A 21,855-nucleotide genomic window follows, 5' to 3' on the forward strand; every position below is an offset into this window, starting at 1 on the left:
TTGGGGCCAATATCTCTAGGCACGGAACTCCGCCGGGCCAGTGCAAATCTATTGTGATGTGTGAATTGTTTTGAAGTAATTATTTGGTGTTGTCGTGGTTGATTCTTGACTTGGAGTGTCCAAGTCTGTTATAGTGGTGTTAGAGCACGGCCGATTTCTCTTCTACGGGAAATCCGATCCCCGAATTTTTTTCCGCGGCACCTATGGCTTCAGGCAATGATCAATCAACTCCCTCTACATCTGGTGATGGGGGCAGGGATCACAACGAAGATTCCGGCACGGAGTATGGCCCGCCTAGGCCTACTCCAGCGGAGCAGCAAGAGATGTAGCGTCGAAAATTGATTGATGATGCAACAAGATGATGCTCAATTTTGCGAAGGACCCGAAGATGGCAAAATATATGAACCAGACCTCTTTGGAAGAGGTACAGATAGAGTAGCAGAGAACCACAACACCACTCCCGAAACCCGCTCTCAAGAAACCTTCTGCCTCCAAGAAATATACGGAGAAGGAACTGGAGAACGTGGTTGATGCACGGATTGCTAAGCTTTTCGACGTGCAAAAGAAGGACAAAAAGCACGGCAAAAAGCAGAAGAAAGGCACTGACTTCCCGGGATATTTGGGTCGTCGGCCGACATTCGACAAGGCAAAGAAACTGAAGAAGCGCGTCAAGTTTGAAGGCCTACCCAGTTCTTCTTCTTCTTCTTCTTCTGAGAGTTCTTCTAGCTCCTCAGACTCGAGCGAAAAAGACAGGAAAAGCAAAAAGCGAAGCAAGAAACAACGCTTCGGAAAGGGCAAGAAAAAGGCAAGGAAGTCTAAGTCTCGCCTAGTGAGTGACACTTCTACAGAGGACTCGTCCACGGACAGTTCAAACTCTGACAACGGGAACTTTTATGCGAACAAGAAGAATCTTTACAAAGCCAACCAGTATGACTTTCTCGAAGATAAAAGCAAGAAAGTCCGAGAGTTTAAGGAAGGTGGCCAAGCACTTAAGTTTGATACTTTTTCGGGATACTCCGATGCTTCGAAGGCTTTGTCTTTTATACAGCAGTTTGACATCGCTTTCGTGGGAGGACGCTATTCAGAGCACTCCAAGATTCGGAGAGCTGCCTCTTATTTACAGGGGAATGCTCGCACTTGGTGGTCCACGCTTCTATTAAGCAAGACTGTGCCAGTTACATGGCTGAAATTCAAGAGGCTTTTTATTTCTTCTTGGTTGACTCAAGAGTTTGAGCGAGATATACGAGCTGCTTGGAACCATCTGCGGATGATCAAGAGCGATACAGTGAATTCTTACTGTGAAAGATTCTGGAACTCTTTTCTACATGCCTCTTCATTCAAGAAGATCTCGTTCAGAGAACAGATTGAGCGGTTTACATTGGGTCTACCTACAGAGATCCGAGACCACTGCTTGGAACAGAAGTCAGCTTCTATTCGGGAGTTGATGAGTCATGCGAAGCGGGGCTTTGCAATTCACTCTGCTAGTCTGACCTACACCACAGATGAGGTCACGACACAACGAACCGGACAGACTTCTGGGAATGAAAGTAGAAAAAGGAAGTGCAACCCAAAGAAAAAGGATGCACGACCCATGCTTACTCCTCGGGAGCGGACTCGCTTCATCAACGAGGGGAAGTGCTTTGGATGCGGGGAAACAGGACATATCTCCGCGAAGTGCCCTAAAAAGGCACAGAAAGAACAGAATGACAAGGACGACGAAAGGCCTGAGAGTTCGAGAGCTGCTGAGGACCGTGTACGAAAAGGCAAGATGAAAAAAAGACTGGTTCCAGATTGTGTGGGTACTGATCCCGACACCATGGATGAGAGTACAGAACTTTGCCGAGCTTGGGGCAAAGTGAAAGATCAAGAGGCCCTGATTTTCTTTGATGGAGGAGCCAAGGCAAACTTCATTTCACCGGAATTGGCGGCGCGGCTCAAGATTACTCCCGATCGGATGGGACGACTTGCAGAGGCAGTTCTAGCGGCACCCGGCAGGGACGTAGCCATTACACCTGTCATTGGCAAACTTCAGTTGCATTGTCAGGGGTATTTGGGGCATGAGGACTTCTTCATAATGCCTTTGGAGGGTTGTGATGTTCTCTTAGGGATTCCCTGGTACCACAAGAACAACGCCGTGGTCGATTATCGGACGAGAAAAGCGACTTTGACTACAGAAAAGGGCAGAACAATTGTACTTGATATTAAACTGAAGGGCGAGTCTGTCCCTATTGTATCGGCTTCGGCCATTTCAAAATTATTGAAATCCAGTCTGTTTGTTTACTCGATCTTTATGAAAGAGTTGAGTGATGATGATAGGACAAATATGTCTAAACTTGATAAAGAACGCCAAGATTTTCTACACTCACACTGATTGCTTCTCAGAAGGCCTACCAGGAGAGTTACCACCTGCTCGTCCTGAAGATCATACCATTGATCTGATACCTTGTAGTACACCACCGAACCGGCCACCCTACCGTGTGAGTCGAGCATAGAATGAAGAGATTATGAACCAAGTGAAAGACCTCTTGGAAAAGGGTATTGTCCAGCCTAGTACTTCACCGTATTGCTTTCCAGTGTTGTTGGTTTTGAAGAAAGACGGATCTTGGAGAATGTGCATCGATTATAGAGCTCTCAACAAAATCACCATCAAGAACAGATTTCCAATTCCTAGGATCGATGATATACTCAACAGGTTACAGGGATCCTCGTGCTTTAGCAGGATTGACTTGAAGAGTGGATATCATCAGATGAGGATAACGTCGGGAGACGTCTACAAGACAGCTTTTCGGACGACTTTTGGGTTATTTGAGTTTTTGGTGATGCCTTTTGGCTTGACCAATGCTCCTGCGACATTTAGCCGGATGATGGATAGGATTTTTCGAGAGTACAGGCTATTTGTTGGCACTTTCTTTGACGACATCATTGTTTTCTCCAAGAATGAGGCAGAACACAGAGATCATCTGCTTCAGGTCTTTATGGCATTACGAGATCACAAGTTAGTGATTAATGCAAAGAAAAGTGAATTTTTCCTACCAGAGATACACTTTTTGGGACACATTGTGTCAGCAGCAGCAGGAGTGCAAATGAATCCGGCCAAGATAGAGACTATCCGTGATTGGCCCGACTTGAAGAATGTCCATGAAGTTAGAAGCTTCTTGGGACTGTGTTCGTACTACAGGCGGTTCATACGAAAGTTTGCAGAGGTTGCTTCCCCTTTGCATATCTTGACACAGAAAGGAGTACCTTTTTTGTGGGGACCCACAGAGGTGACTGCCTTTCAGACATTGAAAGAGAAATTGACTATGGGACCTATTTTGACTTTGCCGGACTTGCAGAAGTCATTCGAAGTATATTGTGATTCTTGTGGTCGTAGTTTGGGTGCGGTCTTGATGCAAGAAGGCCATGTCATAGCTTACGAGAGCCGTTTGTTCTCTAGGCCGGAGATGACAACACAGATTTATGAGAAAGAGCTTTTGGCGGTTATCCATGCTCTTACTCAGTGGCGGCATTACCTACTCGGAGCGGATTTCACTGTCTTTACAGACCATCAGAGTTTGCGCTACTTCTTGTCACAGAAGCAGCTTTCGGAAAAGTAGATGCGGTGGGCGAACATCTTGTCACAATTTCACTTCCAGATCGTCCATGTGCAGGGACAAAAGAATGTGGTGGCAGATGCTTTGTCTCGGAAGCCGTTGGTTCTGGCTATTTCCGCGATACATCATAGGAGCTTGGAGGATATGGTCGATCAGTATGCCATAGATACAGATTTTGCAGATATTTTTCACGCGGATACAGGATGGGGAGACAGTAGCTGGATACTTCCTTTGGGAAGGCTACTTGATGAGAAAGACTATGTTGTGCGTTACACAGCCGTTGCGGGAAAGGTTATGACTGAATGTCATTGTCCACCTTTTACGGGTCACCGCGGCATTGCTACCACCATGAAGGGGTAGAGAGATACTTCTTTTGGTCGAGACTCAAAAAAGATGTGGAAGAGTTTGTGCGCAGTTGCTTGGTATGCCAGAAGGTCAAGTTTGATAGGCATAAAGCACAGGGGTTGTTACAGCCTTTACCCATACCCACCCGCCCCTGAGAAAGTATAGCGATGGATTTCATTTTTGATCTCCCGAGAACACAGAGTGGTCATGATGGTATTTGGACTGTTATTGACAGATTTAGCAAACAGGCTCATTTCATTCCAGTGAAGAAAACAGTCAAGCCGGATCACTTAGCGAGACTGTTTGTGGCCCAGATTTTCAGATTACATGGCATGCCTGAGACGATTGTCTCCGACAGAGACCCTAGATTTACGAGTTTGTTTTGGAGGGCAATTTGGGAGAACATTGGCACGCGGTTGCAGTTCTCGTCATCGTTCCACCCGCAGACTGACGGGCAATCCGAGATTGCCAATTCAGTGGTTCTAGATTTATTGAAGTCTTATATCTCATATCAGAAGACTCAATGGGAAAGATATTTACCTTTGGTGGAATTTCCCTACAATAACACGATACACTCGTCGACGGGGAAGGCGCCATTTGAGATTGTTGACGGTGCTGCGAAGGTTCCACCCTTCCCGAGCACGAAAGATAAGATCTTTGAAGGGGATGAATATACGCGAGATCTGGATACGGCTTTTGCCAAGGTTCGCGAGACTTTGCAGAAGTCTCAAGAACGACAGAAAAAGGCAGCGGATCGCCATCGTCGCGACATGAAATTGAAGGAGGATGATTGGGTGCTGTCACAAAGTGATGACATGGCGGACAGCAGAAACCCTAAAATTCCTGCAAACCCTAATTTTTGCCAAAAACCCTAAATTCCGAAAATCGCGGAGGCGGATTATTAATTTTTTTTTTAGGGTTTGCAGGAATTTTAGGGTTTCTGCTGTCCGCCACGTCATCATTTTGTGACATACCCCCCTCTTGAAAGCATTGTAATCGACCGCGATTACGCCTGCAAAACCGACAAAAGCCATAAACCGTCTTAGCAGACACTGACTGTTAGTACCTACGTACTAGGAACACACATCTAGCACATGTACGAAATCGACAGTCACATCACACGACATCACAGGACATCACCAGACATCACAGGACATCACATGACATTCAACATTCATTCGGATCTTAGACCATGATTTATCGGCAATGTAGCTAGCAATCACATCTAGGTCCAATCGGGACCTCATCGATGTCCGATTGACTAACCCCTATTGCAACCATGTCTACTCGAGATCAATCAGACCAAAATGCTGCAGTCATTTCGGCTATCAGTTCCTGCACTCACAAGAAGTCAAGAACAAATCAGTATCATAATCAGGAATTCCATTTCATAAAGTCATCCAGCAGAATACTGTCAGCTCTCAGTATCCCTGAAGCTCAAAGAGACATCAGTGACTTTAGTATCAAAATCGAGGCATCGGTTGACAAAGGAGTGGAGTAACTCCCCTCTTGTGCATCAAATGCTCTTACTAAGTGGCGGCATTACCTACTCGGAGCGGATTTTACTGTCTTTACAGACCATCAGAGTTTGCGCTACTTCTTGTAACAGAAGCAGCTTTCGGAAAAACAGATGCGGTGGGCGAACATCTTGTCACAGTTCCACTTCCAGATTGTCCATGTGCAGGGACAGAAGAATGTGGTGGCAGATGCTTTGTCTCGGAAACCGTTGGTTCTGGCTATTTCCACGATACATCATAGGAGCTTCGAGGATATGGTCGATCAGTATGCCACAGATACAGATTTTGCAGATATTTTCACACGGATACGGGATGGGGAGATAGTAGCTGGATACTCCCTTCGGGAAGGCTACTTGATGAAAAAGACTATGTTGTGCGTTACACAGCCGTTGAGGGAAAAGGTTATGACTGAATGCCATTGTTCACCTTTTACGGGTCACCGCGGCATTGCTACCACCATGAAAGGGGTAGAGAGATATTTCTTTTGGCCGAGACTCAAGAAAGATGTGGAAGAGTTTGTGCGCAGTTGCTTGGTATGCCAAAAGGTCAAGTTTAACAGGCATAAAGCACAGGGATTGTTACAGCCTTTACCCATACCCACCCGCCCTTGGGAAAGTATAGCGATGGATTTCAGTTTTGATCTCCCGAGAACACAGAGTGGTCACGATGGTATCTGGACTGTTATTTAGCAAACAGGCTCATTTCATTCCAGTGAAGAAAACAGTCAAGCCGGATCACTTAGCGAGACTGTTTGTGGCCCAGATTTTCAGATTACATGGCATGCCTGAGACAATTGTCTCCGACAGAGACCCCAGATTTACGAGTTTGTTTTGGAAGGCAATTTGGGAGAACATTGACACGCGGTTGCAGTTCTTGTCATCGTTCCACCCGCAGACTGATGGGCAATCCGAGATTGCCAATTCAGTGGTTCTAGATTTATTGAAGTCTTATATCTCAGATCAGAAGACTCAATGGGAAAGATATTTACCTTTGGTGGAATTTGCCTACAATAACACGGTACACTCGTCGACAGGGAAGTACGGACCTTTCCAGATTACTGACAAGATAAATGATGTCTCCTTCCGATTGAAACTGCCAGATTCTTGGAGGATTCACAATGCATTGCATGTGAGTCTCTTGAAACCTTTTAAAGGTGATGTGCCTGATGATAGGGAGCCTGATGAGCAACCCGAAGTGGAAGAAAACGAGGAGATCCTTGTTCCTGAACAGATTTTGGCACATAAGGATACGAAGAATAAGGGTAAAGTCCGAAGGCGGTTCTTGGTTAAGTTCAAGAATTATCCTGCACTTGATGCGAAGTGGATGGAGGAGGAGGACCTAGCAGATACTCCTCAGATTGTGAAACTTTACCTCGATGCTTTTGGTTTAGCATAGTCTACTCCAAATGGAACCCAGAATTCAGCTTGGCCGAAGATCTGGTGCAGTGGGATGCACAAGAGGGGAGTTACTCCACTCCTTTGTCAACCGATGCCTCGATTTTGATACTAAAGTCACTGATGTCTCTTTGAGCTTCAGGGATACTGAGAGCTGACAGTATTCTGTTGGATGACTTTATGAAATGGAATTCCTGATTATGATACTGATTTGTTCTTGACTTCTTGTGAGTGCAGGAACTGATAGCCGAAATGACTGCAGCATTTTGGTCTGATTGATCTCGAATAGACATGGTTGCAATAGGGGTTAGTCAATCGGACATCGATGAGGTCCCGATTGCACCTAGATGTGATTGCTAGCTACATTGCCGATAAATCATGGTCTAAGATCCGAATGAATGTTGAATGTCATGTGATGTCCTGTGATGTCTGGTGATGTCCTGTGATGTCGTGTGATGTGACTGTCGATTTCGTACATGTGCTAGATGTGTGTTCCTAGTACGTAGGTACTAACAGTCAGTGTCTGCTAAGACGGTTTATGGCTTTTGTCGGTTTTGCAGGTGTAATCGCGGTCGATTACAATGCTTTCAAGAGGGGGGTATGTCACAAAGTGATGACGTGGCTACGGGTAGCTGAAACCCTAATTTGAGGCTGAAACCCTAAAATCCCTGCAAACCCTAAAAACTGCCAGAAACCCTAATTTCTGTGAAACCCTAATTTCTGACAGCAAACCCTAATTTCTGCCGGGGTGCCACGTGGCAGCAGGAGCTTTCCGGAAATTGCGCAGCAAAACGCGTTGACAGCTTTTGGGCGTTGCTTTTTGGTCCACACGCCATGAGAGAGAGAGAGAGAGCTTGTTTTTTTTATATAAAAAAAGAAAAGACTCTCTAAAGAGAGAGAGAGGACTACTGCTTTTGATTTTAAAAGCTTTTGGGGCTCTGCTTTTGGGCATCCCTTGTACCTTTAAATATGTGGAGAGGGCTTCACTTCTGAGAGCATCTGGACGCAGAGTTTGAGAGTGAAACCCTAGCCACACTCTTGTACTTTGATCTGATTAATATAAAAAGAAATACCGAAAGGGGCGCTAGTCTTTGGGGCCAATATCTCTAGGCACGGAACTCCGCCGGGCCAGTTCAAATCTATTGTGATCTGCGAATTGTTTTGAAGTGGGTTGTCGCGGTTGATTCTTGAGTTGGAGTGTCCAAGTCTGTTACATGTCTTCTTTATTGTAGGACGCTTCTTCAAGAAATCCTTCTTTGCTTCCATGGAGAGGAAGCAAAAGATCAATGCTCTCTCCTTGGAAGTCTGCCCATTTCCTTCTCTCTTCTTCCCACTCTCGATGCCTTTGTGTGAATGGCCTCACTACCGTGATGAAGAAGGACAAGCCAGTCGTCCTCAAAGTTCGGTTGCCCGAACAAAACCTCGAATGAACTCTCTCTATTTGTTTTTCTTTATAGCTAGAAAGTAATGTTTGAAAATTTGTTTGAAATGGAAAGTATATGTTTTGAACTTGTTTTGGTGCCGATTTGGATGTTTGACTCTGGTTTTAATACTGGTTTCATGATTGGTGATTTAACTCCCGGGTGGAGTAGTGAGAAATGTTGTTTTGCTATTGTTTGAACCTCCGAACGACGCAGACGGGATGTCTGGGGAGCGTTTGGTTGTATGCTTGTAATATAATTGTTGTTGTGACTCCCGGCCCGGACCTTGATGGTTATGAGGGAGGAGTATTAAGAAGTCTGAGCAATGGTTACTCTCATTACCTCCAAACGACGCAGGCTGCGGTCTGGGGGGCGTTAGGTTGTAAAAGGCCTCTATATCTCCCGGCCCGGACCTTTTTAGGTTATGCAGGAGGAGTGATGAGAGAGTCGTTGAATATCTCTCGGCCCGGACTTGTTAGGTTATGCGGGAGGAGTGTTCATCGGCGGCTTTATGTTTTTATGTCTTGTAACATGCATATGTGAGCATTTGTGTTGCATTGTGACGTGCCAACCATTGAATATTCCTAATTGGATGAGATTGCCTGTGTATGTAATTTTAGTGCATCAAGATACCCGTGGAAGATCAGTACGGTCTGGGTGTGATGGCTAATTTTACTACGCCGGAATATCAAGAGTTCCGATCTAGAGAAAGGAGAAGCTAACTCCTTGATCAAAACAGCGGAAAGGAGAAGCTAACTCCTTGATCAAAAGAGCAGAAAGGAGAAGCTAACTCCTTAATAAAAAGAGAAAATTGATTGTCCCTCGGAATGTCCAGCTAACTTGAGTTGTTTTGCAGATATGCTGTAATGGCGGACGATTACTCTCTTTCAAGCAGGGGAGATGTAACAAACTGCTGACGTGTCAAAGCCTAGAGAATGGAGCTAACTTACAGATGTGGCCTAAACCTTGAGAAGAACAAGTAACAGAAGAAGTCCTACCAACTTACGAACGGGGTCCCAAGTGACATAAAGGAAGAAAATAAAGCAGGATCCGGACACACGCAAAAACTGATGACGTGGCAGATTTCCAAAAATTGCGCTAGCACGATGACGTGGCAGACTGTACGGATTTCCACGTTTTGCACTGGCTGATGACGTGGCAGGTTGTACGGATTTCGGTAATTTACGTTGGCAGCTTTTGGCATTGCTTTTTGGACTTGAAGCTTTTGAGTTTTAAAGACTTTTTACTGTAACTGCTCTCTAGGCCAAGGGCCTAAATATGAGGCTAGGGCTCATTCTCTGGCCTGCTTCTTGGAGAAGGTGTAGAGTCTGGAGTACCGGTTTGTATTGTGTTGATGCAATATAAAGAAACATCGAAAGGGGCGCCAAGGTTTGGGGCCAATACTCTCTGGGGTGGAATTCCGCCACTCCGTGTCGCGTGTTGTCTCTCTTTCAGTTCAATTGTTATTGAAGTGTTAAAAGTCTGTTCAGTGTGTTCTTTTCTATTGGCACGCGTGCCCGTCTTGTGACAGCACGCCTGTAAATCCGGAGAAGCTGTAAATCCCGGGAGAAAAGGATGAGGAGTGCCAGCCAAACAACACGATAATCCGTACAACACCAATGTGATGATGACGAAGGGTGAGGAAACTCCAATCAAGTCGCACAAGGAAGCTAATGGAGTGGCAAGCTACGGAAATAAGTCGCTGAAGAGGATATATATATAGGGAAATGACCTAAGATGATCGTACAATAGCCCATCGGTGATGATCACCACTGAGATGGAGGAACCCAGTGTAGCAACATGAGACAAGACGGGGAGTATAATGAGGGGAACCCCCTGAAGAGGAACACTCTGACCAAGAAGAGAGAAAGCTATCAAAGTGGAAAACCGGTAGCAGGTCCAAGTCAAAGAAGCTCTAGCAGAAGAGGGAGGAAGAGCAGGAAGAAGAGGCTCAATAGGGAAGGCATCGTCCACAATAGGAGACAAGATGACAGGATAAGCAATCCATCCCTGTGTAGAGACCGCAATATCTGCAATGTTCCAAGAGAAGAGTCGTCTTGAGGGTAGAAGCTGCAGTATGATCTGCCATTTCATGGTAGACACACATTATCGGACAAAAGAATCAGAGGAGATCCCGGGGAAAGTCAACCTGTGGGAGCACATCCACCACAGGGGTCTGGACAAAAAATCCAAGAGAGTCTGCAAGTGCAAGTCGTGAAGACACGCGACATAGGAGAACCCCCCCCCCCCCCCCCCCCCCCCCGGGAAAGTAATGGAATGTGGTGAGGTAAAAGGACGGTTGAGAGGATGCATCGGGAAGAAAGACCGATGATGTAGAAGTCATAGCCTCGGAGTAGACCAGCAATGCAAGCCTCAAGGATCATCTAGGAGGTCTTCACCGTGTAAGTAGTGCATAGGTACATTCAAACTGCAAGTGGGGGAGTCACAAGACCAAGCAGAAGCAAGGAAGAGGCTCTGCCAATTTGGGATTTCCCTATCCACCTCCTTCATTGGTTCTCTGTATGATAGACCCGTGCCTCTTGGCACGTCAGACACTTCTTTTGGACATGTTCTCCTAGCTGAGAGTATCCTTTGGCATCTGGGAGCCTGGATGGTCTCTTCCGGCACACTGCTCCATGGTGGCTCTCTTGCCTTGCCTCTACTAGAGAGACAGCAGTCGAGGGAGAGGGAGGGTACTCACGCTCTGCACCTTCACCCGGAAGAGTGCCAGAGTGAGCCCTCTGCACATATTTAAAGGCCCTTGGCCTTGAAAAGCAGTCAAAGTCAAAAGCATATTAGCCTTGTAACTAGGTGGCGGTCTGTACTTGAAGTTAGCATGGTAACTAGGTGGCGGGTTGGTGTATATGGTCATACCTTGTTTTGTATCGGAGCTTATCATGTAATTTTTCCCTTCTGATTTAATTCACAAGCACCCCCCTTTATGGAAAAAAAAAAAAAAACGCAAAAGCATATGGCCTCAATAGCTGGCGCTGAAAACTGTCTAGCATAAATCACGAAAATCCGTACAGGCTGCCACGTCACGAGGTCAACGTGTTTTGTGGGAGTTCCGTACAACTGTGGCACGTCATCACTTTTTACGCTATCTTTTGTGTGTGCAAGGGTCCAACTTTATTTTAATGCCTTTATGTCACTTTGGTCCCATCGAATGGGGTCCCATAAGTTAGTGGGAACTCTTCTTAAAAAAATAGGCCACTCGGCAAGACTTTGTAAGTCGGTAAAACTTCTCCTGCTGCTTCAGCTTCTTTACTTAGGGTTTAGGCCTTTGAGCCAAGACCTACAGGTTGGCTCCGTTCTCCAGTGGCTTGACACGTCAGCAATTTGTGACATCCCCCCTTCTTGAAAGATTGTAATCGTCCGCAATTACAACATATCTGCAAAGTAAGTCAAGTTAGCTCAAAACTTTCCGAGGGTCATTCCGAGGGACAATTAGTTCTCATTCCAAATCGGTGCTCTTTTGATTTCCTAGGTCGTTGGCTTCCCAGAAGAATCCCATCCAATAAGGAGTCTCATTCCAAATCGGAACTCTTGATATCCTGGGTCGTTGGTTTCCTAGAAATATCTCATTTAATAAGGAGTCTCATTCCAGATCGGAACTCTTGATATCCTTGGTCGTTGGTTTTCCAGAAGTATCTCATTTAATAAGGAATCTGTGGTTGGCATATCACAATGCAACACAAATACTAACATATGCATGTTACAAGACACAACGAACAACATCGCTGAGCAATCCCTCGAGACAGACGGTCTACGATATGAAGCTACTCAACGACTACCTCTTCACTCCCCCGGCAAATAACCTAAAAAGGTCCGGGCCATGAGTTCATAGGAATGATACAGTCAAACGCTCCCCAGACCGCAACTTGCGTCGCTTGGAGGTTCAAGCATACAACCAAACGTTCCCTAGACCGCAGCCTGCGTCGCTTCGAGGTTCAAGTATACAACCAAACGCTTGCCAAACATCCCGTCTACGTCGTTCGGAGGTTTTCCAACATACAAGAAACTCTCCTCAGACATCTCGTCTGCGTCGTTCCGAGGTTTTCAAGACAATACCAAAACAACATTTCTCACTACTCTACACCAACAAGTAAAATCACCAATCATTGAAACCAATATCAAAACCAGAGTCAAACAGTTCAAATCGGCACCAAGACAGGTTTAAAACAAATACCATCCATTTCAAAGAAATTCCAAACGAGATCACCCAACAAGTTCTCAGAAAAAATTCAAACTTACAAAAAAAAACAATCTCGACATCAATCGAGCTCGAAAGCCGACTTGCTTTACATCCTAAAATCTGCACCAAGATTAGGGCTAGATTTCTTCCATAAGTTTGTAGCCGCAGCATGGTCCATAAGCTCTCGAATAGTCGAAACAAGCCTCGACAGACAGTGTGTCTGTGGCGGTGATGGTAGCCCCAAGATATACCAATCACACTGGGCCTCCAAGGTTTTCAGTTTGAGAAGAGACACCTGCTGAGAGATGTCGAGAAATTTCAAGTTATAATCGGCTAGGGTTTTCGTGGCAAGCATTTCAGGATACCCCACTTTGCCAGAAGCTGGACTCTGAAGAAAGATGCCAGAAGGCATGTAACTTGGGGCAAATTTTTTTTCTTGAAAGCTTGCCAAGTCCTTGGAGTGTGTGGCTTGGTAGCTATATACATCCACCACTTCATGGCATTGCCTCTGTGAAAAACAACGGTTCGAAAAATCTTTGATCCTTCTCTTGCAAGTGATCTTTATGACTTATGCCACGTAAGACAGAGCGATGAAGACAGCCCGCACCCGATATGCGATGAAGTAAGGGGGTGGGAGTCGCTTATAAGTCCGGGGTTGGGACACCAAGATTCTTTAATAAAATTTCATGTAAAGCTTGGAAGCGCGATCGTGCTTTGCCTGCTCTTTGGTAGGACCGGTATGCTTTCAAAAAAGCACACGCATGAAGCTCTGTTACTACTCTCACGGAGACGGGCTCCACGTGCCAATGGAAATGAACGGACTGAACTGAAAGAGATAGACAAGACGAGATGGGGAGTGGTGGAATTCCACCCCAAGAGAGCACTGGCCCCAAACCTTGGCGCCCCTTTCGGTTTTTCTTTATATTACTTGAACTCGGTACAATACCAGTACTCACGCTCTGCACCTTCACCCGGAAGAGTGCCGGAGACTAAGCGCTCTGCACATATTTAAAGGCCCTTGGCCTTGAAAAACAGTTACATGAAAAGTAGTCAAGCTCAAAAGCATATTGCCTCAAAAGCTGGTGCTAAAAACTGCCCAGCGTAAACCATGAAAATCCGTACAAGCTGCCACGTCATCAAGTCAGCGTGAAATGCGGAATTCTGTATAGGCTACCACGCCAGTAGGTCAGCGCATTTTGCGGGAGTTCCATATAGCAGTGCCACGCTATCACTTTTTACGCTATCTTTTGTGTGTGTGAGGGTCCAGGTTTATTTTAGTGCCTTTATGTCACTTGGGCCCCATCGGACAGGGTCCATAAGTTGGTGGGAACTCTTATATAAAAAATAGGCCACTCGGCAAGACTTTGTAAGTTGGTATAACTTCTCTTGCTGCTTCAGCTTCTTCACTTAGGGTTTAGGCCTTTGAGCCGGGATCTGCAGGTTGGCTCCGTTCTTCAATGGCTTGACATGTCAGCAATTTGTGACACCACGTTGGCATGTAAGCGCGATTTATGGAAATCTGCCAGCAGCCTTTACGCTTTGATTGTTTCAGTTTTAGGCCCCTTGGCTGATGTCCATAGGTCGGTAGGTTTAGATTTTTTATAAAAAACCCTAACCCCTTTTGTTTAGGCCCCTCGGCCACACCTTCTCGGTTCAATTCTTCTTGTCCTCTCGGCCAGTTCCTTCCAGTTGAGCACACCACGTCGCAAACTTGTGACATCCCACCGACTACACGAGAGGATGTAGAGCACTTGTGACAAACGGCCCACGAGCAATTAATAAGCTGAAAGTCAATAGAACTTGACAGAGAGATAGAAGGGAAAAGATTGACATAGTGTTTGGGACCAGAAGATGGCCTGGTCCCCACAATGTTCACAGAGTTTGAGGTACTTCTTGTCCCAAAAACAACTTTCGGATAAATAGATGAGATGGGCAAATATTTTGTCGCAGTTCCATTTCGAGATTGTTCATGTTATGGGAAATAAGAATCTCGTGGCAGATACGCTGTTTGCAAGCCATAGATATCAGCCATACAGTGGTACATCATTAGAACTATGAAGAAATGCTCAATCGATATCCTACAGATCCCGAATTTGCAGACATTTTTGATAGGGTACACATGTTAGAGTTTTGGCATCTCAAGTGAACTGCCCAATGTGGTCCCATTATTTCTTTTGGCTTTTATTTATTTTACTTATTTGTCAAAATCTGGGTAGGGCAATTTACTGAGGCTCCTTTCCTCCAGTGTAAACACATTCAGTTATTCATTGCCAAGGTTGATTGGTTCAGGACTCTCTCTCTCTCTCTCTCTCTCTTTGTACCCAGAGATGGTATCAGTTTCACCAGTTTGTCATTTTTGCCTTTTGAAGACGTGCACCCATTTAACTCTTATGTAATGAGCCTTGAGATAATTCCATTTGAAAGTACTTGGGATCTGGCATTCTGTTGATTCTGCACGTGCCATGATTCCTGTTGGAGTTTCGAATGTGAATTATAATCGTGTCTCTTTGGAATAAGTGAGCTGGCTTGAGAATAGTCAAAATGTAAATTATCTGGTCTCAATGTGTCTATCGATTGTTAATCTCACATTGTTGCGAGATAATGACCTGGTTTGCTCCGCACAGGATGGAAGAAGACGATACACCAGGAAGGGTGAGCTTGCGAAGCTTCAATTTGGGTGATGTTGAGCATTTCATGACCTGGGCTGGGGATGATCATGTAACACAGTTTCTGGCATGGGATACGTATACATCCAGCGATGATGCCAGGAAATTTCTTGAAAGCGTGGCGATGCCGCACCCGTGGTTCAAGGCAATATGTTTGAATGGAGTGCCAATTGGGTCTCTTACTCTGACCCAAGGCAGTGGTTTGAACTGCTGCCGTGCAGAGCTGGGATATGTGCTACGAAAAGCACATTGGGGCAAAGGATTTACCACACAAGCAGTGAAGCTGGCATTAGTGCAAGGATTCAAAGAGCTGGAGATAGAGAGAATTGAGGCCCACGTATACCCAGAAAACAAAGCATCTCAGAAAGTGCTTGTGAAAGCTGGGTTAGTACAAGAAGGCTTGTTGAGAAAGTACAAGCTTACCAAGGGGATTGTTCACGACTGTCTCATCTACAGTTATCTGAAAACCTCTTGAAATGTTCTCATGCGTGATATTTGTGCTGTTTATGCTGTATGGGATCTTGGGGCTTTGAGGGTTACAGGAGTTGCATGTTCATGTAGACATGGCAGGTGTACGCTGAAATTTTCAGTACACTGGAGTTTACAACTTCACGACATCAACAAGACATTGTCTTAACTGCACGCGCTGAAGGTGGTGAATCATCAGATACTGGATCGGAATAAGGTTCCATGCTAAGAAAGTTTCACAGTAAAGATTTGCTTTAAAGCTGCCACAAAAAAAATATTATATTTGTCCATATTGTTGTTAGTAAAGCAACCTCTTTTCTTAGAGGCAACAGCTTTACCATAGTTTGTTTACTCCCTAGTTTACACCTGAATATTATTGATCCGACAGATCGATGGCAGAGATCAAGCACATGCCGTGTTGCCTAATTTGCATGTATGCTTGCAAAACACACAATTGCTTGCTTTTTTCTTAGAGCTTTATCGTGGTGTCTTTGCCGCAATGTCTTTACCTTCATCCATTTGTAGTAGTATGAGAGAGACTGCTTCCTTCAAAATAGTGAAACTACTAATATATCCTAAATTCATTGTTATTAAAAGAGGCTTCGAAACTTACTAATCAATGTAAAGACACCCTATGCTTCTCGGCGAACATGCATACTTACCTTTTCTGCATCTTTAGTAAGCAAAGGCTCTCTCTTTTACTTTCACTTTTTGTGTGAGACTACTTCCTTTACGTTTTTTCCCCCTTCATACCACTAAGTAATTTTTTTTGTACTTGATTCCATGACTAGAATAGACATTGTGGGGTTTCAAAAATTATCAGTTGTGATATAAAACCAGTCAAAGATTTTGGAAACTGTAGGCTAGAATTGCTGTTTTTGATATAATGTATTCATTTTGAGAACATAATTGTGGGGCTTCAACAAAAAAAAGATGATGAATGAAACCGGCCCGTAGGGCGGTAGGCGTTGGCTTTCACCCGAAAATCTTTACTTAAACACACACATAGAGCACTTTGCAAACGAGACCTGTAACGAGAATTAACACTTCATCACACACACGGCTCGGAAGCTAGAATGCTCGGAGCAGACGTCGACAACCTGTAGGCCCCAAAATTGGTGCCCCTTTCGGTATTTCTTTATTCTTTAGGAGGGTAAATTACAAGGTAAGGTCCTGGGAATCCTTCACGTGTATCCACCTAGATACCATTTGATTTGGCCAAATTTCGGCAGCATAACAGCCCCAAAACTTGCGCGAAACCAATTCCCCTGCTGGAACTCGCTTGCACTGTCGTATATCCTTTGATTCCTGTCCAAAAACAGTAAATTCAGCACGCTGTATTTATTGGTTTTTGCCCTGTTTTCAGCCCCAAACAGTCCCCTAACTGTCCTTTGCCAGTGGGGCACGATTCCCAATGATCCTGACGTCCGTATGACTGAAAAACAGTCAAATTACAGTGCATACATAGCGCTGATTTTGCACTTGTACGGTGAGGTTATGACCCTCACCAGTGCCTGCTTTGGAGCAGCAGTTAGCTACCCCTGTTCCTGCTCAAGGAGGCTCTTGTCTCAGCACAAAAGCATGAACCCACACAACTGTACATCAGTCAAATGAGTAGCCCTCTTGTGGGGCATCACATAACTGCACGTAGGGGAGAAAGAGAGCAGTATGTAGCGTGCGGGGCATCACTCCCGTCACCATACTGTGCATAGAGGGCAAGGTAAGCATTCCATAGCTTCTGTACCTGTTGCAATCCGCCTGTGGCTGAAAATGGCGCCCCCTTTGATGATATGCAGCTCGTTTTTGCCTCCCAGAGTGGCATAATCGCTCACAAGCTAACACGTCGCCCAGTTTCCGAGTTTGGGCTTTCCCTGCTAAAAATATCTCAACTGGTGCGTCAGTTGACTTCGCGGCAGAGTTGTAAAGTGTTCCCCTAGTCATACCGAAGGTAATGACGCGAACACATTTCGTGGCCCAAAATAGCAGTTCCCTAAATTTTAGGAGATGCTTCCGTTGGGCTCCCACTGGTCTTCTGACCATCTATCCTCATTGGGACCGCATCCAAAAATGCAATGTGGCCCAACTGTTGGATACTTTTTGTTGGAAGTCCCACCTTGACTTTACGCTTTAATTGAGTTCACTTCCTAGTATCCACCAACTTGCTAAGTGCGACGGGGGGACCTATATGATCTTGCTCTGAGCCTAAACATCCTCTTACCATACGAATTCCAGTGCTGGCCACTTCCCGTCTGCGGGTGAATCTACCGTTCACATTGGCCATACAATGTCCGACCATTTGCTACTTCAAGAAGAGGGTCTTAAACAAATAAAATAAACCCCATTGGAAAGAAACCAACAACCAAGGTTAGCAGTTGCCACATCTCTGTGACATGGTTAATAACTGCCACGTCCTCGTGACATACCCCCCTCTTGAAATCGCAAACGTCCTCGATTGCATACCATAAATACACGCCACTGATGATCTTGTGCTATCAACACTCTTTTATCATCGCATGTATCCGCAAGAAAGGTCGTAACATACATAGATACAAATGACTTAATGAGGCTTTCATACTTTTGCCATTTCTATCTATGGCACTGAATTCATATGTACATTCGATGTACTAGCTCTATCATTACCCCTCCTTTGCACACGTTGGGTTGGGGCATAAGTAGGCTGTAACCCAAAGGCTTCAAGGTAAAGCTGCAATACATTTGGTGACTCTGACAGTTCATGCTCTTCCATCCACTTTGCATCCATAGGCGGATAGTTCTTGAACTTCACCAAATAGCGTCTTGCAACTTGTCCTTTAACTTTTCTGTCCTTATGTGCCAAAACTTGCTCAGGTACCAGGATCTCATCAAGTTCCTCAACTTCTGGCTGATCCTCAACTGGCATATCTTCTGGCACATCACCCACGAAGGGTCTTAGAAGACTCACGTGAAACGCATTATGAATCTTCCACGCATCAGGCAATTTCAGCCTGTAAGCCACATCGCTGATCTTGTCAAGCACTTGAAAAGGCCCATAGTAACGCATGCTGAGCTTAGGAAACAACCGTTCCTTACCCTTCATCTTCTTTAACCTTGCCTTTTCGAACCTTAAAAGAACCCACTCACCAGGTGATAGTAGCAATTCACGACGGTGACGATCAGCAGCCTTTTTCTATTTTGCCTGAGTCTTCTCCAAGGCAACTTTAATCTTCTTATACATCTCATCCAAGTTCTCAACATATCGATCTGCCTCAAAGATCTTGTCCTTTGTATGCAAAATGGGAGGAACCTTTTTGCCGCCTTCAACAATTTCAAAAGGTGCTTTGCCAGTAGACGAATGCACTGTATTATTGTACGCATACTCAAGCATAGGCAAATACTGTTCCCACTTGCCCTTATTATCTGACACATAGCATTTCAGCAGATCTAAGACAGTAGAATTGGCCTCTTCTGACTGTCCATCAGTTTGTGGATGAAACGAAGACGAGAACTTGAGCGTAGTACCCATGTTCTCAAACAATCCTCTCCAGAACAAACTGGTCATGCGAGGATCACGATCACTGATAATCGATTGTGGCATACCATGGTACTTAAACACATTGTACATGAACAAGCGTGCCATCTGATCAGATTTTATCTTCTTCTTGACAGGGATAAAATGGGCCTGCTTGCTGAACCTGCAGATAATGGTCCATATACCATCATTCCCTATCGGCGTCCTTGGAAGATCAAAGATAAAGTCCATAGCAATGCTTTCCCATGGCTTATCCGGAATCGGCAGTGGTTGTAACAACCCTGGTGCCTTTTGCCTGTCAAACTTGACCTTTTGGCAAACTATGCATGCTCGCACAAAGGCATCCACATCTCTCCTCAAGGTAGGCCAATAGAAGAACGTCTCTACCGCTTTAACTGTTGCATCAATGCCACGATGCCCTGCATACGGTGGGACATGACTCTCTTCCATGACCTTATGTCGCAGTGGCCTAGTGACACAAAGTCTGCCATGCATCATCATAAAACCATCTCTGAGGAAGTAGTGCTCGTGATGTTGCCCCTCTTGTAACTGTTCAAAGATCCTTGCAAAATCTTCATCATCAGTATACTGTTTCTTCATGTCATCTAACTCATGATGATAAGGAATTGACACAGCTGAAATTTGTGGCTTTCTTGATAACGCATCAGCCACAACATTCTTCTTGCCTTCCACATGCATAATCTGGAAGTGGAACATGGAAAGAATGTTTGCCCATCGCATATGCTTTTCGGATAACTTTGACTGTGTCAAGAAGTATCGCAAGGTCTGATGATCTGTTTGGACAACAAAATCAGCACCTAAGAGGTAGTGCTTCCAGCTAGAAAGCGCATGAATCACGGCCAAGAGCTCTTTCTCATAGACTTGCATAGTCCTCTCTGGCCCTTGCAAAATTCGGCTTTCATAGGCTACTACCCGTCCATCTTGCATTAGCACTGCTCCGATGCTACTGCCACACGCGTCACACTGGACCACAAATGACTTCCTGAGATCTGGCAAAACAATAACTGGATCTGAAGTCAACTTTTCCTTTAAGAGACTAAAAGCTGAAATCTCTTTTTGGGTCCATCTGAAAGTGACCTCTTTCTTTTGCAATGCGTGAAGAGGCGATGCTGTCTCTGCAAAATTTCTGATAAACCTTCTATAGTAGGAAAACAATCCCAAGAAGCTTCTGACATCGTGCACAGTCTTCAAGTCTGGCCATGTCTTGATAGCTTCGACCTTTGCGGGATCCATTCTAACACCATCCTTTGAGACTATGTGGCCCAGAAAGTGGATCTCTTCAAGAAAGAATTCACTTTTCTTAGGATTGACAAGTAACGTGTGACTGCGCAGCTCTTCGAACACAATGGTCAAGTGACGCCTATGCTCCTCTTCATTCTTCGAATACACAATCATGTCATCGAAGAATGTTCCAACAAACTGTTGATGGGAGCGGAAAATCCGGTCCATCATTCTGTTGAATGTGGCTGGAGCATTTGTTAGCCCAAACGGCATCACTAGAAACTCATAAAGACCAAATGTCGTTCTAAACGCAGTCTTGTGCACATCCTCTGGGCTTATACGAATCTGATGGTACCCACTCTTCAGGTCTATCCTACTGAAAATTGTAGCACCCTCTAAACGATCGAGAATATCATCAATGCGAGGAATAGGAAACCTATTCTTGATGGTATTCTTATTCAACGCACGGTAATCAATACACATGCGCCATGAGCCATCCTTCTTCTGCACTAGGAGCACTGGGGAGCAAAAGGGTGAAGAACTAGGCTGAATCAGCCCCTTCTCTAATAACTCCTCAACCTGGCCCATAATCTCTTTCTGCTGCGCCGCACTAACCCTGTAGGGAGGTCTATTTGGTGGGCTACATGTACCCTGGCACCAAATCTATCCGATGGTCCTCAGGTCTCTCTGGCGGTAATTGCGACGGTAATGAATCAGAAAAACAGTCACTAAACTTTTGCAAAAATGTTGACCTTTCTTTATCTAACACAGATAAATTTGACTGATCCCTATCTGAGACATCACGTGCAAAAATCAAGTACACAGAAAGATGATTCTTTATTACAGAAGTGATAGCAGAAGCAGATACAATAGGGACTGACTCTCCTTAAAGCTTTACATCCAAGATGTGAGTTTTGCCCCTATGCTGTACAGTGATCTTTTTGTTGTAGGCATCCAAGACTCCATGCACTCGGAACATCCACGGGATCCCCAACAAGGCGTCACAACCTTCCAGCGGCATGATGTAAAACTCTTCAGTGTCCACATACGACTGAATATGCAGACGCAGTTTTCCAATGATGGGAGTAACACACTCTGAGTGGCCAGGACATGCCAACCTTGCCTCTGATGTGTACCCCATCTCTTCAGCTTTGATGCCGAGCTTCATAGCTAACTCTGGTGAGATAAAGTTGGCTTTGGCACCTGGATCAAAGAAGATGAGTGCCGTCTGATCCCTAACTTTACTCCATGCCCTGCATAACTCACTGGCATCTGTGCTGGGCCTGTCACCCACCATGTCTGGCACTAAACCTGCCGTGGGTTTAGGCTTCTTGCCTTTCTGGTCTTCTTTATCCTTTGAGTCAGCTGGCCTTTTCCTTTGTGGACAATGGATAGAAATATGACCAGGCTGCTCGCATATAAAGCATTTGTTTTCAGCCATTAGGACCTTCTTTTCCTCGAGCGACTTGCGCACAAAAGGCTTCCTTTTTTGTTTCTTTGCCTGCG

The 21,855-nt window shown here is 45.1% G+C and overlaps 1 protein-coding gene across 1 annotated transcript in view; it reads left to right on the plus strand.

The window, feature by feature from the left end:
• The window catches only part of LOC147440262 (uncharacterized), a 40,784-nt gene extending 24,707 nt beyond the window's left edge, over positions 1-16,077 (plus strand). Inside the window, exon 2 of the mRNA XM_086483496.1 lies at positions 15,090-16,077. Coding sequence (XP_086339622.1) covers positions 15,091-15,606 — 516 coding nt within the window. The 5' untranslated portion in view covers position 15,090 and the 3' untranslated portion in view covers positions 15,607-16,077. The remainder of the gene's footprint in view (positions 1-15,089) is intronic.
• The last annotated feature ends 5,778 nt before the right edge of the window (positions 16,078-21,855 follow it).

Source organism: Adiantum capillus-veneris, chromosome 15, assembly GCF_014529385.1.
Source record: "Adiantum capillus-veneris isolate H3 chromosome 15, ASM1452938v2, whole genome shotgun sequence".
NCBI classification, from domain to species: domain Eukaryota; kingdom Viridiplantae; phylum Streptophyta; class Polypodiopsida; order Polypodiales; family Pteridaceae; genus Adiantum; species Adiantum capillus-veneris.